Raw genomic sequence first — 20,001 nt, 5'->3', positions numbered from 1 at the left:
CTTTTATCTCAATGTACTGATAATAGAATCCAAACTTTGGAATCCATATCTATTGTATAGTATTTATATAGATAAAATTTGACTATGGAGTATAAAACACTAACTACATCTGTTACTATCTATAGTGTGAAATATTCACTGATTAACAATCTTTTTACTAGACACAATAAAATGCATAAAACTGATTTAACTTTCAGTTTTTGATAGCCCTATGAAGTTACAGTAGTGCTTACTAATTCAGTTTTGTTACTAGCTTAACTTGTATAAGGCTCTATTTATATTAAACGTATGTACTCTTTCCTTTTAGAGTATGTTGGATAAAGGACATTGTTGTTGCAGTAACTGGAGAGAACATGGAAGCAATGAAGGGTATCATTCAGAAGTACCAGCATCAACGCATCTCACTGGTTGAAGCTGGAGTGACCCGTCACAGGTCAATTTTCAATGGACTCAAAGCACTGGCAGAGGACCAGCCTGACTCTAAACTGTCTAAGCCAGAAGTTGTGATAATCCATGATGCTGTGAGACCATTTGTTGAAGAAGATGTCCTTCTTAAGGTTGTCACAGCTGCTAAGGAATATGGGGTAAGTGTTTATACTTCTGAAGGTGGATAAAAGATGCAAATACAATAGCAAATGTTGAATTGCTGGATTTTGATGAAATCCTATTTAAATGTCTATATGAAACAGGCATGATGACTTAAAAGCATCATGCTAAATTTTTTTTCAGGAAGCTTGAAGTGTTGTAGGTCATGAGACTGTACCGGAATTTATTTTTTCTTACAGTCCAGTGCCTCATCATAACATGAGCTTTTTGGAGAAAAATGTAATAATGTCTTCAGAGTATGGCTATGTATGCACCTTGAATAAATGAGAAGCAATGTACACTTACCTGAAAATACCTAAGAAAATTCTCAAGTCTAGGACACACGATTATCAAAAATTTGGCTGATCACATGCACATTGTGTTTGGACTTTCCGGAACTGGTTTACTTTCCAGCACGAATAACTAGGCAAGATTTTCACACCCTTTAAAGTGAAACATTTTAAGATGATACAGAATTCTGTGTGATATTTCACCAAAGAAGACAAGATAGCAAAAGACCTTTGGTAATGTCTAGAACATCTTTGTTTTGTTCTTATATTAGTAGATAAAAATCCTAAAAATAAGGTAATAGTTTTCTAGTCTAAATTTGAGACAGTGCAACGTGTTGTACACAGTTGGTATAGCATAATAGCAATAAGCTATGGAGCTGGACATGCTTAGGCCCCTCTTAAACATTTTTTAATTAATGGTGTATGTGCAACTTTCTCAACCTCTTCGAGCCCATTTTCTTTACTTTCCTTACTTGTAAAAATACAGACGATGGAGTGCCTGGGTGGCTCAGTTGGTTGAATGGCTGACTTTTGATTTTGGCTCAGGTCATGCATGATCTCACAGTGATGAGTTTGAGCCCTGAGTCAGGCTCTGTGCCGAGTGTGGAGCCTGTTTGGGATGCTCTCTCTCCCTGTCTCTCTGTGCTTCCTCTAGTTGTCTCTCTGTTTCTCTCTCTTTAAATAAATATTTAAAACAATGCAGGTGCTAATGCCTGTGGGGTTTTTTACTATTGGAAATTAGGTGTTAAGTTTTTAAAAATAAAAAAGGTATTAAGATGAATTACAACATGTAGGATTGTAGACCAATGGAAGGAGTCCTCTAAGCCTTCTTAGCCATATGGGTGGTGAGTTAAAAAATACCAATCTGGAAAAGATAGTATTTGATTTGTCTTCAGTGATCTATATGTAACTGCAATTTTGTCAGGAAATTGGTGGTAATTTTATCTCATCTCCCTGCAGCATGAATTCCTTTTAAACCTGTATAAGAATTCCATCAATCAAATAAAACATTTTTCTTCAGTGTAACTTAAAAATGGTAGCTTGATGTAGTGTTAATGGAGTGAAAATGATCATAGAGGTACGTTAGTTGACCTCAAAACTTGGTCAGGGCCCTCCTATTTCTTCTGTGACTCCTTCCTGTTTTCCAGGCTCCTTTACTGTAGTAGATGCAAGATGATCAGTTAGAAGTGAAATGAAGAGGAAGAAAAGGGCACAGGATTTGTAACACTGAGGAATTAGAGTGAAACTTGACAAATTTGAGCAAGTTCCTAGGGAGCACTGTATAGGTGGGGCTGATAATGAAAAATTTATACTATAAGGCAAATAAAATTAGAGACCTTTGGCTATGTTACCTTTTGGAAAAATATCAGTCAAGCTCACAATACAAATTACACATTTGGAATTTTTTGCTGATTTTTTTTTTTTTTTTTTGAGATCTTATTTCTAAGATTGTCTGTAAAGTGATACTTGTGGTAATAGGTCTGAAAGTTAAGAGGACTCTCCTGCAGTTAATAATGAGCTAAGATATCCTGGTTTAACTGGTGACTTAATAAAACATAAACATGCATAGCATTTACTGTTTTTTTTGTTGTTGTTGCAGATGTGTTGGAATTCTTTGACTCTTTATAATGAATGTTAATAGAATAACTTTTATGTATTATGCACATGATTAAATCATACATGATGTTTTAATGAAATCTGTGAAACTTTGAATTAAGAAGCTAGTTTTAAGCAAAATCTTCACTATTTATTTTGAAGCTTCAGGAACTTGATGTCTTCTAGAAATAATGTCTTGTGGGGTGCTTGAGTGACTCATTTGGTTAAGCGTCTGACTTTGGCTCAATTCATGATCTCACGGTTTGTGAGTTTGAGTCCCACATGGGGCTCTCGACTGTAAGCACAGAGCCTGCTTGGGATCTTCTGTCCCCCTCTCTGCTCCTCTCTGGCTCATGCTTGTGTTCTCTCTGTCTCTCTCAAAAATAAACATTTAAAACAATGGAAGTGATGTCTTGTTTGGATGGTGTTAAGGAATAATTTTCAAGACAGTAGGAAATGAGTTTAATACAGATAGGTGAAATACTTTTTTTTTTTTTTTTTTTTTTTGATATTTATTTATGTTGATAGAACAACCACAGGGGAGGGGCAGAGAGAGAAGGAGAGAGAGAGAATCTTAGGCTCTATGCTCATTGTAGAGTCCAACACGGGGCTGGATCCCAAGACTCTGGGATCATGACCTGAGCCAAAATTAAGAGTTGGGTGCTCAGTTGACTGAGCCATGTAGGCACCCCATGAATGATTATTTCAATGTCCTGTAGATTCAATTTGCATATATATATATATATATATATATATATATATATGTATATGTATATATATATAAATAATATGTTTGAGAATTCTTGCATCCATGTTCATCAGGGATATTGGCCTCTAGTTCTCTTTCTTAGTGGAATCTTTGTCTGGTTTTGGAATCAGGGTAATGCTGCCTCTAAAATGAGTTAGGAAGTTTTCTTTCAATTTCTATTTTTGGGAAAAGTGTGAGTAGAATAGGTATTAACTCTTCTTTAAATGTTAGGTAGAATTCCCCCGGGAAGCCATCTGGCCCTGGATTTGGTTTGTTGGGGATTTTTGATTACTGATTCAGTTTCTTTGCTGGATATCGGTCTATTCGAATTTGGTATTTCTTCCTGCTGCAGTTTTGATATTTTATGTTTCTAGAAATTTATCTATTTGTTCCATGTAGTCTGATTTGTTAGAATATAATTCTTCATACTATAATCTTGTATGTATTTCTATTGTGTTGGATGTTATTTCTCCTCTTATTATTTGTTTATTGGGGTTCTTTCTCTTTTAGGGGGCATGTCAGTATTATTTTTTCAAGTAAACAGCTGGTTTCATTGATCTAAATATTTTTTTTCACTTTCTATATCATTTATTTCTGTTCTAATCTTTATTACTTCCCTTCTTCTACTGGCTTCAGACTTCATTTGTTCTTTTTATAGCTCCTCCAGGTGTAAGGTTAGGTTTTTTGAGATTTTTCTTGTTTCTTGAGGTAGGCTTGTATTGCTGTATACTTCCCTCTTATGACTGCATCTGCTGCATCCCAGAAGTTTTGGACCATCGTGTTTTCATTTTCATTTGTTGCCGTGTTTTTTTTTTTTAATTTTTTTTTTTTTTATTTCTTCATTTCTTGGTTGACCCATTCATTCTTTAGTAGCATTCTTTAGTTGTTTAATCTCCATGTTTTTGTGGTCTTTGCAATTTTTTTCTTGAGATTGACTTCAAGTTTCATAGTGCTGTGGCCAGAAAAGATGCATGATACAATCTTACTTTTTTTTTGTATGTGATGAAGCCTGATTTGTGACCTACTATGTGATCTTTGCTGGAGAATGTCCCATGTGTATTTGAATGTCCCATGTGTATTTTGCTGCTTTAGAATGAAATGTTCTGATATATTTGTTTTGTGCATCTGGTCCAGTGTGTTATTCAAAGCCACTGTTTCCTTGTTGATTTTTTGCTTAGATGATGTGTCCATTGATGTAAATGATGTAAAGTCTCCTGCTATTACTGTATTATTATCAATGAGTTTCTTTATGTTTGTCATTAACTGTTTTATATATTTTGGTATTCCATGTTGGAATTCAATTTACAGTTGACAGTTCCACTTGTTTTGATGTAGTGCCCTTCTTCATCTCTGGTTACAGTCTTTGGTTTAAATGTAGTTTGTGGGGGCACCTGGTGGCTCAGTTGGTTAGATATCCAACTTTGGCTCAGATCTTTATCTTGTGAGTTAGAGCCCCAAGTCGCCCTCTGTGCTGACAGCTCAGAGCCTGGAGCCTGCTTCAGATTCTGTGTCTCCCTCTTTCTTTGCCCCTCCCCTGGTCGTGCTTTGTCTCTGTCTCTCTGTCTCTCTCAAAAATTTAAAAAAAAATGTTTACCTGTATATATATGGCTAGTCTGGGTTTCTTTTGATGTCCATTTGCATGGTAAATGTTTCTTCAGCCCCTCTCTTGAAATCTTCAGGTGTCTTTAGGTCTAAAATAAGTCTCTCATAGGCAACATATAGATGGGTTCTGGTTTTTTTTATTTAATCCATTCTGACACACTGTGTCTTTCGACTGGAGTCCCTTTACATTCAGAGTAATTATTGATAGATACGTATTTAGTATCATTTTATTACTTGTTTTGTCATTTCTGAAGTATCTTTGTTACTTTTGGTCTTTACTTTAGACTCAGTATTTCTTACAGGGCTGGTTTAGTGGTCACAAACACCTTTAGTTTGTGTTTGTCTGGGAAACTCTATATCTTTCCTTCTATTCTGAATGATAGCCTGCTGTGTTGAGTATTCTTGGTTGCAGATTTTTCTCAACCAGCACAATGAATATTTTATGCCACTCCCTCCTGGCTTGCCAAGTTTCTGTGCAGAGATCTGCAGCTAGTGCTATGGGTTTCCCTTGGAAGTTAAGGACTTCTTTTGTCTTGATGCTTCTAGGATGTTTTCTTTTTCTCTATATTTTGCAAATTTAACTGCAATATGTCTTGGTATTGACCTGCTTTTGTTGATTTTAATGGGAGTTCTCTATGCCTTCTGGATTAGGATATCTATGTGTTTCCTTCCCCAGAATAGGAAAGTTTTTACTTCTTATTTCTTGAAATAAACCTGCTGCCCCCTCTTCTCTCTCGTCCTCTGGGACTCCTTTTATACAAATATTACAGTATGTGATGGAGTCACTGAGTTCCCTAAGTCTACTTGCATGTTGCATAATTCATTCTCCCTTTTGTTCAACTTCATTATTTTTCATAATTTTCTCTTCTATGTGACTTACTCATTCCTCTGCTTCTTTCATCCTTGTCATTCTATCCAGTCTGTTTCAAATCTCCGTTGTTGGAGTTTTCATTTTTGCCTGATTGGTTTTGAGCTCTTTTATCTCTGTGGTAAGGGTCTTCCTGATGTCCTCCTGTTCTTCTCAATCTCAGTGAGTGTCCTTGTGGTTGTTACTTTAAATTCTCCATCAGGCACATTACTTGTATCAGCTAGATCTCTGGCTGGATCTTTCCTTGTTCTTTCTTAGGGGATGAGTTCCCCTCCATCTTGGCATTTTGTCGAAGTCTCTGTCGTCTTCTCTGTGTTGGAAAATCCTATTAGGTTTCCTGTTCCTGAGAATAATGGCTTTATGAAGGAGATGTGATAAAGTGTTCAGGGCCTGGCGCTTCAGGCCCTGTCTGTGCTGTATGCTGCATGTAGTCTGCTGCTGTGCTTTGGCTTCTCTGTTGCTCAGGCCAGTCATTTGCAAAGGGTTTCCTTGTCTGTAGCATGCAATGTTTGGATCTTGGCCAGAGTGTAGTGAGTTTTAACTAGGTGTGGTCTGGTCTGCTTGTTAAATGAGATTCGATGCTCCTTCCTCTTGAGTTGAAGCCTTGCAGAACTCTCTGGTTGGAAGACATGGTGTGAGCGCAGGTTTCTGCTGATCTTCTGGTGAAGGGGTCTGCTGTGCTAGGCCTTGGGCATGCTTGTGTGAGAAAAGGAGGACCAGCAGAGTCCTGGCATGTCAGGACTTGGTTTAAGCTGGTGAGGCTGCCAGTGGTATGCTGTTGAGTGAATCTGGTTGGCCCTGTGCTCTTTAGTGAAGCTGGTTTATGCTGAGGGGTCATGGAGGGAGATGGCACCAGCCAGTTCCTGTGTCCATGGAGAGGAGTCTCTGTGCTTGCTGCTGTCAGGGAACTACCCCCCCCCCCCCCCCCCCCCCCCCCCCCCCGCCGAATATCAAGTAACTTCCCCATAAGCGTCCCAGGCATCTTTCAGATTGCTGATGTCACACAGTCTGTCTCCAGGTTGCTTGCCCACCTGGAACAGTACATTGTCCTTTGGACTCTATCCCAGTCAAGCCTGATGCCCTTTTTTTTTTTTTTTTAAATATTTGTTTTTAATGATGACTTTTAAACTACAAACTTTAAGGATGTGCTGTGTTAGGGGGCCTGCATTAGTCTTCTGGAGAGGGTCTCGCCACTCTGGGACAGATGTAGGTTTGACTGAGAAGGGCAGGTAAGCCGGAGCACAGGGGCATGGGGTTTGTAGCGACGCAGGCTAAGCAGCCGGTGTCTGGGTTAGCTGCCCTCAGCAGGTGTCTCTGCGCCTATGCTGTGGGGCAGGGAAGGGAAGTGCTGCCTGCCCGCTCTTCTGTCCCCAGAAAGGCGTTTCTGTGAACACCACCTCTAAGAGACAGTGGAAGAGTGAACGGTCTCTTCCCAAGCACTTTAGGCAACCCTCAGATCATGCAGTCTTTCCCAGATGGTTCGCCTGCCTTCTTTCCAGGAGGAGGGAAGTGTTCTCAGGCCTCTTTCCCAGCCAAGCCCGCCAACCGCTAAAACTCCTGGCTTTGAGACCTGCTGGTGAAACTCAAGAAAATCAGCCTCTCTCGTTTTCCCAGCCAATGGCTTTGGAGAAGAGTTCTCCTGAGTGTACCCACATGCACTCCGATCTCTCTCTTTCTCTTAGCTTTCTTTGTGGCCAGGACTCCTTTCCCTCTGCAGCACCCACGATAGGTTTCTTCCCCAAACCATGTCTCCATACTTCATACCTTCCTCTGTGTGGCCTCTTCTATTCCTCTAGTTGTACAGTCTGTTCTGTCAGTACTCAAGTCACTTTCCGGGGTATGATTTGACAATAATGTAGCTGTGTTCAAGGGATAAGTCAAGTCTAGGGTCCTCCTGCTAAGTTGGCATCTTAGCTACATAGTGTCTGCCAGGTTGATTTTAAAGTCACTTATTTTTCAAAGGTATTGTGCATTGTCTCTATGGTGTGACTAGATAAGAATATCTTTTTTTCCTCCCTTGCTTAGGATTTATTCATGCAGTTTGATTAATATCTTATCAATTCTAGAGCCTTCCATATCATTAACTTTTAAATATTGACTTTGCCCCATTTCTGATCCTACAGCTTTTTCTCCCTTCTACTTATGCATCACTGAATGTCTGGTAAACCTTACCCTGTCCTCATAACATCATTTTTTTTTTCTGGCGCGCGTGTGTGTATGTAGCGGGGGTGGTGTTTTCTGAGTAGCCTCGGTTTTCATTTATATTAGTCCTAATATAATATCTTGTTGAAGTATTTTCACAATCAAAATTTGACTTCCTAGGAGTTTGATTTGGTCCTTTTCAGCTGTCATTGCCCCCCCCCCCTTTTTTTTCACGATTTTATATTCTTTCAGTACTTAAATACAAATATTTAATTCATTGTAGCTAATGTAATTCTTCGTAGTTCTTAACTTCTTCATTTCTCCACTTTTATTCAAGATTTGTTTCTTCCTCTGTTGAGCAGTTTGTATTGTAGTCCCATGTTTGGCAGGACTTTATCAGTAGGAATCCTTTGGGCATGGGATGAAGATGTGTTTTTGAAGCAGATTTGTGTTCTGCCAGGGATCCTGAGGGCTTTACCATTTTGGATTCACATTATGTTAATTTTTGGCTTGAGGTTTTATCCACCTTATGGTCATGTTAAACCAAACTCTGAACTCCCATTAAGTCTAGATGACAGTTAGGGCCTCTCAGGGAAGGTTCCCCTACCCATCAGAATACAAGCCAGGATAGACAGACAATTTTGTATAATCTTAACGCAGTGGTTATTGTGCTTTATCTGGCTTACCTTTTAAATGGTTACCTGGATCTTAATGTGAGGGCCACAGTTCTTGCAGACTAGGTAGCATAGTGTCAGGACAGAATTCCTCATTCTGTCTCATTTGTTTATACTAAATCCTCTTAATAACCCAACGCATCTCCACTGTCTTCCTTGGATTCTGGATGTGATGTTAGTCCTAGGTAGTTATCTCATGAGTCACGGTTCTAAAATAATGATTTTTTAAAGTTTATTTATTTATTTTGAGAGAGAGAGAGAGCGGGAGAGAGAAGGGGAGGAGCCTGGAGAGAAGAGGAGATGGAATTTCAAGGCAGGCTCCATGCTCAGTATGGAGCCAGATGTGGGGTCTGATCTCATGACTGTGAGTTCATGACCTGAGATGAAACCAAGAGTTGGCTACTTTGCCACTTAACCAACTGAACCACCCAGGCACCCCTAAAAAATTAGTAAAAAAAAAAAAATAACCTTAAGAGTCACACTGGGGAAAAAAGCTATTAATAACATTTTCTCCTGAACTTTTTTTTTACATTGCAAGAGGTTTTGCAAGATAATTTGTCAGCTATAGTCCTGAAATTAGAAGTTTTTTACTGGGGCACCTGGGTGGCTCAGTCAGTTGAGCGTCTGACTTTAGCTCAGGTCATGATCTCAGGGTTCATGAGTTCGAGCCCCGCGTCAGGCTTTGTGCTGACAGCTTGGAGCCTGGAGCCTGCTTTGGATTCTGTGTCTCCCTCTCTCTCTGTCCCTCCCCTGCTCGTGCTCTGTCTCTCTCTGTCTCTCAATAATAAATAAACGTTAAAAATTTAAAAAAAGTTTTTTTACTAAGTATAAATTATTTTTATATTTCTGCATAATTAAAAGTCCAGAGATGGATGTGGCGCCTGGGTGGCTCAGTCGGTTGGGCGGCCGACTTCAGCTTAGGTCACGATCTCGCGGTCTGTGAGTTCGAGCCTCGCGTCGGGCTCTGGGCTGATGGCTCAGAGCCTGGAGCCTGCTTCCGATTCTATGTCTCCCTCTCTCTCTGCCCCTCCCCCGTTCATGCTCTGTCTCTCTCTGTCTCAAAAAAAAAAAAAAAGTCCAGAGATGGAAAAGTAGTAACAAGGACATTGTTATAAGGGAGATGTTGGAAAGGGTAAAATAAGTTGGAACATAGAAATGTGAGAGAGTCATTTTAGGATTAATAAGCTAGCTGTTATATACACAAAACTGCCAGTAATAACATGAATTTGAAAATTATAGTGCATCAGAAAGGCAACCTCCTCAAAATGTGTTCCTGAGAGAAGACATTTCCATAGTTACTTGCACATATTAAAGTCCTGTGTTCTTGGATCTTTAATCATGTTTTATCTTCTCCTCCCTTGCCAAGTTCTGACAGTAACAGGTCACATCTATTGCTCCTTCTTTTGCACCTCCTCAGTGCAAAAGTTTACTCCTCAGTTCACACTGATCTGGCTTCTTCTCCTCTGACTACTCTGTTCAAAATCACCTGTAATTTTTCAGCTCCCAAACTATATGTGCAGTTTTAGTCTGTTATGAAATAAGTAAGATGACTGGCTTTTACACCTGGTTCCTTGAAGGAAGAATTGAAGTATTTAGAATTTCCAAAGTAATAGAGGTGGGTTTTTGTTTTTCATGATCCCCTTCCATCTCCCCTGAGATGATGCTAATGAGATCACTCAGGATCTGGGCTGGTTGTCAGAAATACTAATGGTGTCTCATTACCAATGGCAGTTGGAGGTTTGAGACTTTGAACCAGCCCCAACCTCTGGGGGAGAGTAATTGCGCTGGAGACTGAGTTGAACCACATGGTCAATGATTCAGTGACTCACACTGACAAAATGATATCCCAGTGAAGACCCTGGACACTGAAGCTCAGGGGAGCGACCTGGTTGAACAGCGATGTGCTGATTGCATGGGGAGAGGGTACCGCAGAGGCTGTGTTCTGAACTCGCAAGCCCTCACCCCATGTTTCTCGACATTTATCTGGTCTGATACATATCCCTGGTCATACACATGTGATCATAAATAATCATTGTCAAAATGTAGTTCTAATCATTTTCCTGAGTTCTAGGAGTTTTGGGTGAACTTCATTGGAGGTTATGAGAACCTTCTCGGTTTGCAGCCAGTATATCAGCAGAGCTGGTGATGTGGGGATCCCACTTGGGTCTGGTGTCTAAAATAAGGGCATTCTGGTTGTGAGCTGTGGGGGTTGTGCTAAGTCCAGGTGGCTGACATTAGAAAGAATCATATTATACTAAAGCAGCCTATACAGAATGTCTTAGCTAAATTGACAACGTTAACCAGACCTTCCTTCTGAAGCTCTCTCTACTTTGTCTTCTGTGACTGCAATCTTTGCTGGTTTTTTTTTGACCACTCTTTCCAGATATATCTTCCCATACTCAAAATGTTTCCTTTAACTTCTTATATAACTGAACAAAGTACTTCTGAGCAATCAAAATCATGCTCACATTACTTAATTGAAAAGTAATGTTCACATTGAAAAGTACTGTTACATAGTAAAATTCACTTTTGGGAGGGTATACAGTCTGAGTGTTTATACCTGTACAGATGATTACAATCACAACAGAAGTTTGTAACACGCCAAAGAATTCCCTCCTGCTGCTGCCTGGTACTCAGACCCTTGCTCTCTTCCTAATCCAGGTCAATTCTTGATAGGTGCTCTGTCCCTTTGTTTTTGTCTCTTCCAGAGTACTGTATAAAAAGAATCCTACAACATGCAAGTTTGTGAGATGATTATTTGACGTGGTACAAAGCATTTGCATGTACCCGTTTTAACTCCAAATTGGCATAGTTACTCTGAAATCTCTCATGCTATAGCTTCTCTGCTATAATTGCAGACCTTGTATGTTAAGCTTCCAACTGAACAGAACCATTTAAATTTGCCTTTTTTAGCATCTCTGGAATAACCTGTAGGTTTGAACTCATTAATCTTCCTTGATTTCTTTCCTTGAATTAGCTTTTGGAGACCAGGGGGGAACCATTAAATCTCCCCCTCCCCCCATCCAAGGGAAATAACCTAAGACTTGAAGTTTAGAAAGATGGCTGTCTCCCTGGTTTGATAGATGGAGTACAGGAGGTTGAGGGGACTGAAATTAGTCTGGGATCTTTGTAATGATCTAGCGAAGTGGTCAAAGTCTATTTAAGCAGACTGAAATAGAGAAAGAAGTAGAGGTTGGAGGGCAGGGGAAGAGTTTAAGGAACTGGATTGGCTGGACCTGATTGGATGATGTGAGCCAAGGGGTAATAGGACACATGTACTTGTGAATGCTTTAATTTTTCTTTGCCATTCCCTGACAGTAGACCTCATTTTCTCTTCTAAAATGCTCCTGCCCTCCCAGACCTCAGCATCCTTTTCAGACACTGAATTGCTTTCCCGAATTTGGCAGACCTACCCATGTTAATATTAGTTACCTAAAGAATTTTAACTGCTTGTGATCTTATCAACTCCTGACCCTTAGGTACATCTTACTGCTTACCTAATAAAAAGTACCCTACACTTACTGTATTGGGTTGTTTCTCCAGTATTTAAGGCAACAGGTATTTTTGTATCTGAGAGTAGACTTCCAGACCTGAGTTTCTTTGTGTATCTGAATACTGAAGTGGCAAAGCATTTCTCAAACTTGGCACAATCTTACATGTTTTCGTAAGGTACTTTCTGTTGGGGGGGGGGCGGCTATCCCATGCCCTGTAGGATGGTTAGCATCATTAGTTAGAAAATATGTTGAGTCCCTTTCTGAAGAGAAATAGTGTAACCTAATAAACTGAAATTCTGATGGGGTCGGGGTGGGGGGGCGGTGTGTGTGTTTGTGGGGGGGCGATCTTTGTATTTTACAGCAGGACTATACTCAGTAATGATGAAGGAAAACTTGAGAAGTAAAAGCTAATATGTGTGTATCAGGAAAAATAAACTGTTTGACTATCCAGTATTGGATATTTATGCAAAGTATTTTGGGCTTGTTATTAAAGAGCTAAACGACTCGACAGATGCTATTTTCCAACCAAAGAATCTTAGGTAGAATTGACCATGGCTAACAGTAAATTGTACTGGATCTCTATTGGTTAGTTTTGATCATGATCAAGTGCATTGAAGGTCAGAGTTCATTCAGTGTTGGGTGGGGGGTCAGGTAATAAGCGCTCCTGGGCCATTGGATTCTGTATCTTCCTGGAGGGAAACATTGGTATTAAGACCTGGGTCTAAAAGAAGCAGTTTGATATGTGAGAAAGCCTGATTTCTGAGTATTTAGTGGCAAAGTTGAGGCTTATTTTAACAAAGTTGAAGTGCCCAGGGTAGGTAGTGAATTATTCCCTGACTATGGAATGAGGTAAAACTTGATGTGTTACTGATGGTGAAAAGGCTACTGTGTGAAAAGCTTTTGTTTTCTTTAGCTAAAACTGTGACTCCTGTATATTTTATGTATTACCTCTAAATCAAGTTGGAGAAGGAGGCAGATCAAGGGGTGGTGATATACCTAGGGATTAAAATGTAGTAAGGCTTATTAAACACCCAGGACATCCAAGCAGAATACTTTTGATCAAATTAGATGTAAGTTAAATGGTACTGCTTTAATTTTCAGGAATTAAAGTTGAGTATATCATATGGGGGCTTTATTTCTTCATGCTACATATCCTTTTTTTAGGGGTACATGGAGTGATAGAGCAATTTGGATAAGTTTTTCTAAAATACTGACATTTCTGTATTGAATAAATTATTTTTATGAAAGGATATTGGAGTTATTGTATTATCAAAATATGAAATACTCACAATCTCATAATGCCCAATGATTAGCTTTGAAGATGTGATTGTGTAAACATTCATTAAGTAGTCTCAGAATAGAGACAACTCAGCTAAATGAAATTGTAATTATATAGTCAGGATTTCTATAGTATGTTGTCATAATTAGCCTGAATGAAGATAGGCGAGTAGGAATGCATGTCAGCACCTGCTCTGTGTATGGATAAGTATTGTTGAATTTTGCTTCTAAAAGTAAACAGAAGAGGTGGGGTTCATTTTTCCACATTGTGTGATTTGTATCTGTGATTTCCATGCATTGACTTGTGGAAATACTTGGATAGATTACCGTGAGAGGCAAGTAATCACTGTGGTGCTGAGCTGTTAAGCTTCCATTCAGGGCTTATTAGGCTAATTCCCAATGAGGCAGTGTATTTGATAACTTGGGAATTATGCTTCATGTAACAAACTACCCAAATAGCTCTATTTTAGAGGCACCTAACTGACTTTGTTCATACTTGTGTCTTAATTTTGATACTTTAAATTTCGGAAAAGATTCACATAAATGAGGAGTTAGGTTTCTGAACAAACATCCCTTTCTATGGAAACAGCTATGGAGTGCGTGCCTGTCAGGATTAGCATCTTTGTTTAAACCAGATAGTTGAGTGAGTGGTAGTTTTTTTCCACATGTTATCCTTTTTATGGGTATTTTATTCAGTAAACCAGTAGTCACTTTGTGCTTTAAATGGTCTTCCTATTGTGCTACTATACAGCTGATCTCTAGGCTTCCAGTTAAACCTTACTGAGTCTTGCAGCATACCGGTCCTACCATAATTACATCCCAGATATGGATGTTATTTTTTCTCTTCAGAAGTTTTTAGTAGTCAGAATGAGAGTCCACAAATACACTCTTAGAAATTAAAAAGGGAGAATTTGAAAAGCACTTTGGACACTTAGGTATCCACCACCTGAACATTACTGGTCACTTTTAAACCATATCCCTGCCCTGATCTTATTTATTTCCCCACATGGATAAACATTATCCTGAAATTTGTTTTTATTTCCTTGTTTTGTTTTTTGTTTTCATTTTTGTCGGATGTATTCCTAAAGGACATAGTAGGTTTGTATGATTTTTCATATCCCTGTAAAAAAATAATTATTTGTATGATTTAACTTTTGCTTATTTTGACAGCACTTTTTTTTCCCCCCAAATACATTTAGGGAATTGTTTTTATGTGAATCTATGCAGCTATCACATGTTCATGATCACTGTTTTATATCACAGTTCATCTATTTGTAGTTGATGAACCTACGTTTTCTTTAATTTTTGCCAATGCAAGCATTGCTGGCATGAACATTACTATTAATGTCTTAAGCACATGACCCAAGGATTTCATTACAGTCAAGATATATGCATGTCACCAGCTTTACCAGATGATGCTCAATTACTTACCGAACTTGGATAAATTCTACTCACTAGGGTATAAAAAGAGTTGAGCTAGAGCCATATCCTTACCATTTAATATTGTTGACGGTCTTTTTTTCTAATCCAGTTAGTGGCAAATGCTTTCTCTTCGTGGTTTAATTTGGTATTTTGTTAATAGGTTTGGCATTTTTTCCCCAGTATTTACAGGATTTATGTGTTCTCATTGAATTGCCCATGAAAGTCTTTTGTCCCTACTTTTATTTTTTAAGTAAAAAGCAATTTCTAGAAATTACTTATATATTAGGCACACAAATATTCTGGCAATTATATGCCTTGTAATCATTTTCTTCCAGTTTATTTTAATGTAGTTAAAAATGCTAATGTCTTCTCTTATGATCTTCGTTTTCTGTATGAGATCTGAGGGAGGGAGAATGGGTGCTGGGCTCAGATTGTGGTGGTGCAGAAAGTGAAAACTGTGCTGAAATGGTATATTTTGAAGGTGATGGGCTTGCTCATGGATTCGATTCAAATGGACTATGAGAGGAGATAAATTAATGATGGTCAAGGTTTTCGACAATAACTAGAAGAATAGAGTTGACTTTGATGAAGATGGGAAGTGTATGGAAAAGCAGCCATGGACTGTGTGGTATATGTGAAACCAAAACTGATCTCAGTATGTTAAAGTTGAGGTGTAGCTCTTGATCTGAGAAGTTAAATAGGGTATTCGGATATTGAAAGTCTGGAATTGAAGAGATTGTTTGAGGATGGAGGTATAGTTTTGGAAGTTCTCATGTAGATAGTATATGAAATGCTGTGACTTGATAAAGTCACTTACGGAATGAGGGTAGCTAGAGAACTTTGAGGTCTCTGCTTGTGAGATGATTGAGAAGGTTTTCTCAAAGCCAGGTGAACAGATGCCCTTGAAGACAGAGATACCCATTGGATTTGGCCACGTGGGGGTCATGGGTGATATTTATAAATGTATTTTTGTGGATTGGGGGAGATAAAATCCTCATTGAAGTCGATTGCAGAGAACAGGAGAAGAGACAGACATTGGAGATTCTGAGGAATACAGATAATTACTTTAATGGAGTTTTGTTTGAACCTCACTAGGAGTAATTTGGTTATAGCTGGAAGATAGGTGTGATCAAAGAAAGACTTACTTGACGGGAGATGTCAAAGATTGCTTGGATGCTACTGAAGATAGTTGACAGTAAAGGAATAAAAATTGATGAAGCAGGATAGAAGGCACACTGTTGGTGAAAGACTTGAGAAAGGGATGGGTGCCAGTGGATAGGTTCAGACACTGGCTTTTACATAGGAGCTTGGGAAATTTTTTTGTAGTTCTCAGAAAATAAATTTTAACTTCCTTTGTTAAACATTAAGTATTTGTTTTTGATGGTTTATTGCTAGTATAGATAGAGATAGAAGTGATTATTTAATGTTGATCTTGTCCTCTGCTTTCTTGTCAAATATGTCTATTCCTAGTTTTATAGGGAATTCATCCAGATTTTCTGTAGAATACTGTCTGCAAATAGAGGTAGTTTCACTCTTTCTGGATGCTTTTTATTGGATTTTCTTGTCTAATTTTCCTGATGAGAACTTTCAGTACAACGTTTAACAGAAGTGGTGACAGTGGATATATTTTTGTTCCTGATGCTAAAGAGAAAATCCAGAGTTTTTATCAAATACGATGTTACCTATTGGTTTTTCACAGTTGCCATTTTTTGGCTAGAGGAAGTTCTGTTCCTAATTTGTTGCATGGTTTTTTCACGAAGGAGTGTTGCATTTTGTCAGATACTATTTCTGCATATGTTGACATGTTGGTGTTTATTATTTTTTTGCCCTTAATATGATATATGACATTGATATTTTGGTATATTGAATCAATTTTTCATTCATGGGATAAATCCCATTTGGTTGCCAAATTTGGTTGTCAGTATTTGGTTGAAGATTTAGGCATCTGAATTCATCAGGGGTTTTGGTCTGTCGTTCTTTTTTGTGATGTTTTTAGTTTTGGCAATACTCATCTTACAGAGTTAAGTTAGGAAGCATTCTCTCCTATGTCACTTTTTGGAATAATGTGAGGAATGGGTATTCAAGATTTTTTGTATAACCAGTGAAGCCTCCTGGGCTTTTATTTGTGAGAAATTAAAATTTCTAATTCAGCTTTCTTAATTGTACAGATCTATTTAAATTGTTTGTTATTGAATCTTTTTTTGTAGTTGATGTCTTTCTAGAAAACTGAAATTTCATCTGTTTTGCTGAAATATACTTGTTCATAGTTTTATATTTCTTCTGTAAGGTTGGTAGAATGTCATTGTTTGATTCCTGATTACACTAATTAGAATCTTCCCTCCCCTTGGTTTGTCTAGCAAAAGATGTGTCAATCCTCTTTATCCTTTCAAAGAACTAACTTTGGATATTGATTTTTTTTTTCTATTTTACTACTTTCTATTTCATTTATTTCTGCCCTAGTCTCTATTTACTACTTATACTTGATTTAGTTTAAGTTTTTTTTTCCTGAAAAAACTTTAGAAGTGTTAAGTCTTCAGGTAGAACATTTTTGACTTGAGAATATCTTTTTATGTATAGACATACACTATAAATTTCCCTCTTTGGATTGCTTCTCCTGCATGCTCTGTTTCATACTGTATCGTTTCATCTCATTGTGTCTTCTGTTTTCCTAATTTTTTCTTACATTCATTCTTAGTATGTACACCTTCCACATTTTTGAAATTCTCACATTTAAAATTTATTGACAGATTTTTTTTTTTTTGAGGTATAATTGATGTACAACATAAGTTTCAGGGGTAAAAGATAATGTTTCAAATTTGTTAACTTTATTTTGGTGATCATTTCGCAATGTAAACATCTGTCAGCACACGTGGTTACAGAATCCTTAGGATTTTTAAGATTTCTAAGCAACTTGATGCTGTAGTCCATGCTGTACATTACACCTCTAGTTCTTATTTTGTTCACTGGATATACCTTTTGACTGCCTTCACCTGTTTTGCCCTTCTGTACCCCCACTTCTGGCCACCACTAATCTTACGTGTCTTTGAGGCTTTTTTTTTTTTTTTAGGTTATATGTGTAGGTGAGATTGGTCTTTTCGTATGTATTGGTCTTTTTCTGACTTGCTTCGCTTAGCATATTGCTCTTGAGGGTCCATCCATGTTGTTAGAAATAGAAATTTCCTTTCCTTCAGGCTGAAAAATAGTTTCTTGTGGATGTGTATATCACATTTCCTTTACCCAGTCACTGGTTGGTGGACCTTGAGATAATTTATCAGTTCTAGGTGGTGATGGTCTCCCTCCCATTTCCTCAGGGCTTATTGTTGCTGTTGTATGTGACTTTGCTGGTCTATTTCAGTGATGTTCCCCTCCCCCTCCCCCCATACCAGGTGAAGTCTCTGAAATCACTTCACAGAGGGTGCAATCTTGGGCATGGATATAGTCACCCTGGAATGACAGTGGTTTTAGTAGGATTCTTTTTGTCTTTGTTTTGTAATCTCTTACTGTCTGTCTCTGATATCACACCCAACTGATAAAGTCTATTCATTGCCTGCAAATTGCTTTCTTTTTTTCTTCCTTATTTCTTCCTCTATTTCTTTGTCTTTCCTTCCCTCGCTTGGCAATGCCTGAGTTATAAAATGTTCTACAGTGTGATTCAGTTACACTTTGCCTCCTCTGCAATGGTAGTTTTTGAGGCCAATGTTGGAAGTTTGCTGTGATTTCATGCCAGCTGCTGTTACCTGGCTCTTTCCAAGGTGTCCCTGGTAAACTAGCTTGCCAACAGTTTAGCTTTTTGCTCTCTTGTAGCTACCACCCCAGTCTAAATAGCTTAGTGTGATGATAGTCTTTTTTTTTTTTTTTTTTTGAGAGTGCACTAAGGTTTAAACTTGCTCACAGTCAGTTCCATATAAGGTGAGTTCCCTTTTGGGAGAGATTGATAGCTCTGTTCTTAAAGCCTGTCTGTCCCATGAAAAATCCCTGTACTGCTACTTGAGTAGGGAGTGGGGGGCATGATGTCTTGTTTCTCTAAGTGAATCTTCTATTTCACAAGTAGGGTGGTGCATGGAGACATTCAAAGACTCTTGTTATTCTTCTGGTGTGAAAACTCTGCCCTAAGTGAGATTGGGGGTTAAGGGTATTCATGCCCCAATATTCATTGTCTACCTACTGTGCCTGGGGTAGATAATCCATTCACAAGTTGTGGCTGTGTGGTTGGAAGGGAGTTGGCAATCTCTCGTCAGCAGTTTCCTTAATTTAGCCTCTATGACCTGGGGCTGAATGGGATGGGAAGTTCTAACACTCTGCCTTCCTTCTGGGAGGTAGTGGGAGAGGGAGCCCCATCTTTTCATCCATACCACTCCGAGTGGAACTTCAGTCACACTAAGCTGGGTGGATTATTAAGGAAGAAATAGATCTTGCCTTGAGTACCAAAAGCTCTCTCTTTTTAGCAAGATTTAATTGATTTTCTTAAAAAAAATGTTTCATTTGCTGCATGCCCTTCAAAGACTTTAAATGGTTGCAGTAAAATACTTTCACTACTTTGGCTGGAGAGAGAATCTGGTGAGGTCCTCTTGCTCATGCTTTGTGTTTCATGTTGTATATTAAATAGAATTTTTGCTTCATGGCCTGGTATAGAAGATTATTTGCCCATAGTTGGAACGTAAATAGAACTTTTCCTGTAAAAAGTTGTGTGTGTGCTCACACACGTGTATGTGTTTCTCTTGCCTTCTAACCTTTACTGACAGGTGTTGGGCTTGAGGACTTGGGTTTGCTCCTTACTGAACTTGCACTTACTTGGACATTACTGCCTTCCTGTCAGCCCTGGCAATGTGCTCATTTTTGCTTTTATTCCAAGGTTCCAAATTTCTACTTAAGTCTCTGGGAATTGTGACAGTTTATAAACTGTCTACTTGGCTCACACATTAGCTTTTATTTTCAGCCAGTCTCTTGGATTTTATAAGCCAGTTTACGGACTATTTATCTTGCACAAATACTAGTCTTCTCAAGTCCAAATTTGTTCATGTATCAATTTGATGGCCTGCAGTATCTGTGTATTAGTCACGTGGAAGAGAGGAACTTGCGGAGGAGGTTTGGTTAATGGCCTACCACAGGAACTATATTTTAAAGCAACTTCTCCAAAGCAGTTGTCTGGGTTGTAGTTTCAAGACTACAATGAAACACTTTTAAAGATAAAGGGGACAAATTGTCAGATATGAAGGTGTCTTTTTGTAATGTTTAAATGCATCTATAAATGAGACAGTTTAATCAGAGCTATTGAAATCAATGGCTACTTTACATGAGGGCA

At 38.4% G+C, this 20,001-nt stretch overlaps 1 protein-coding gene across 1 annotated transcript in view; it reads left to right on the top strand.

Annotated features, from left to right (window-relative positions):
- CRPPA (CDP-L-ribitol pyrophosphorylase A) overlaps positions 1 to 20,001 on the top strand; it is a 314,810-nt gene that overhangs the window by 18,725 nt on the left and 276,084 nt on the right. Inside the window, exon 2 of the mRNA XM_042967601.1 lies at positions 308 to 584. Within this exon, the coding sequence (XP_042823535.1) occupies positions 308 to 584 (277 nt within the window). The remainder of the gene's footprint in view (positions 1 to 307; positions 585 to 20,001) is intronic.

Source organism: Panthera tigris, chromosome A2 (genome assembly GCF_018350195.1).
Source record: "Panthera tigris isolate Pti1 chromosome A2, P.tigris_Pti1_mat1.1, whole genome shotgun sequence".
NCBI lineage: Eukaryota > Metazoa > Chordata > Mammalia > Carnivora > Felidae > Panthera > Panthera tigris.
This window is presented reverse-complemented; position numbering and strand designations above follow the sequence as displayed.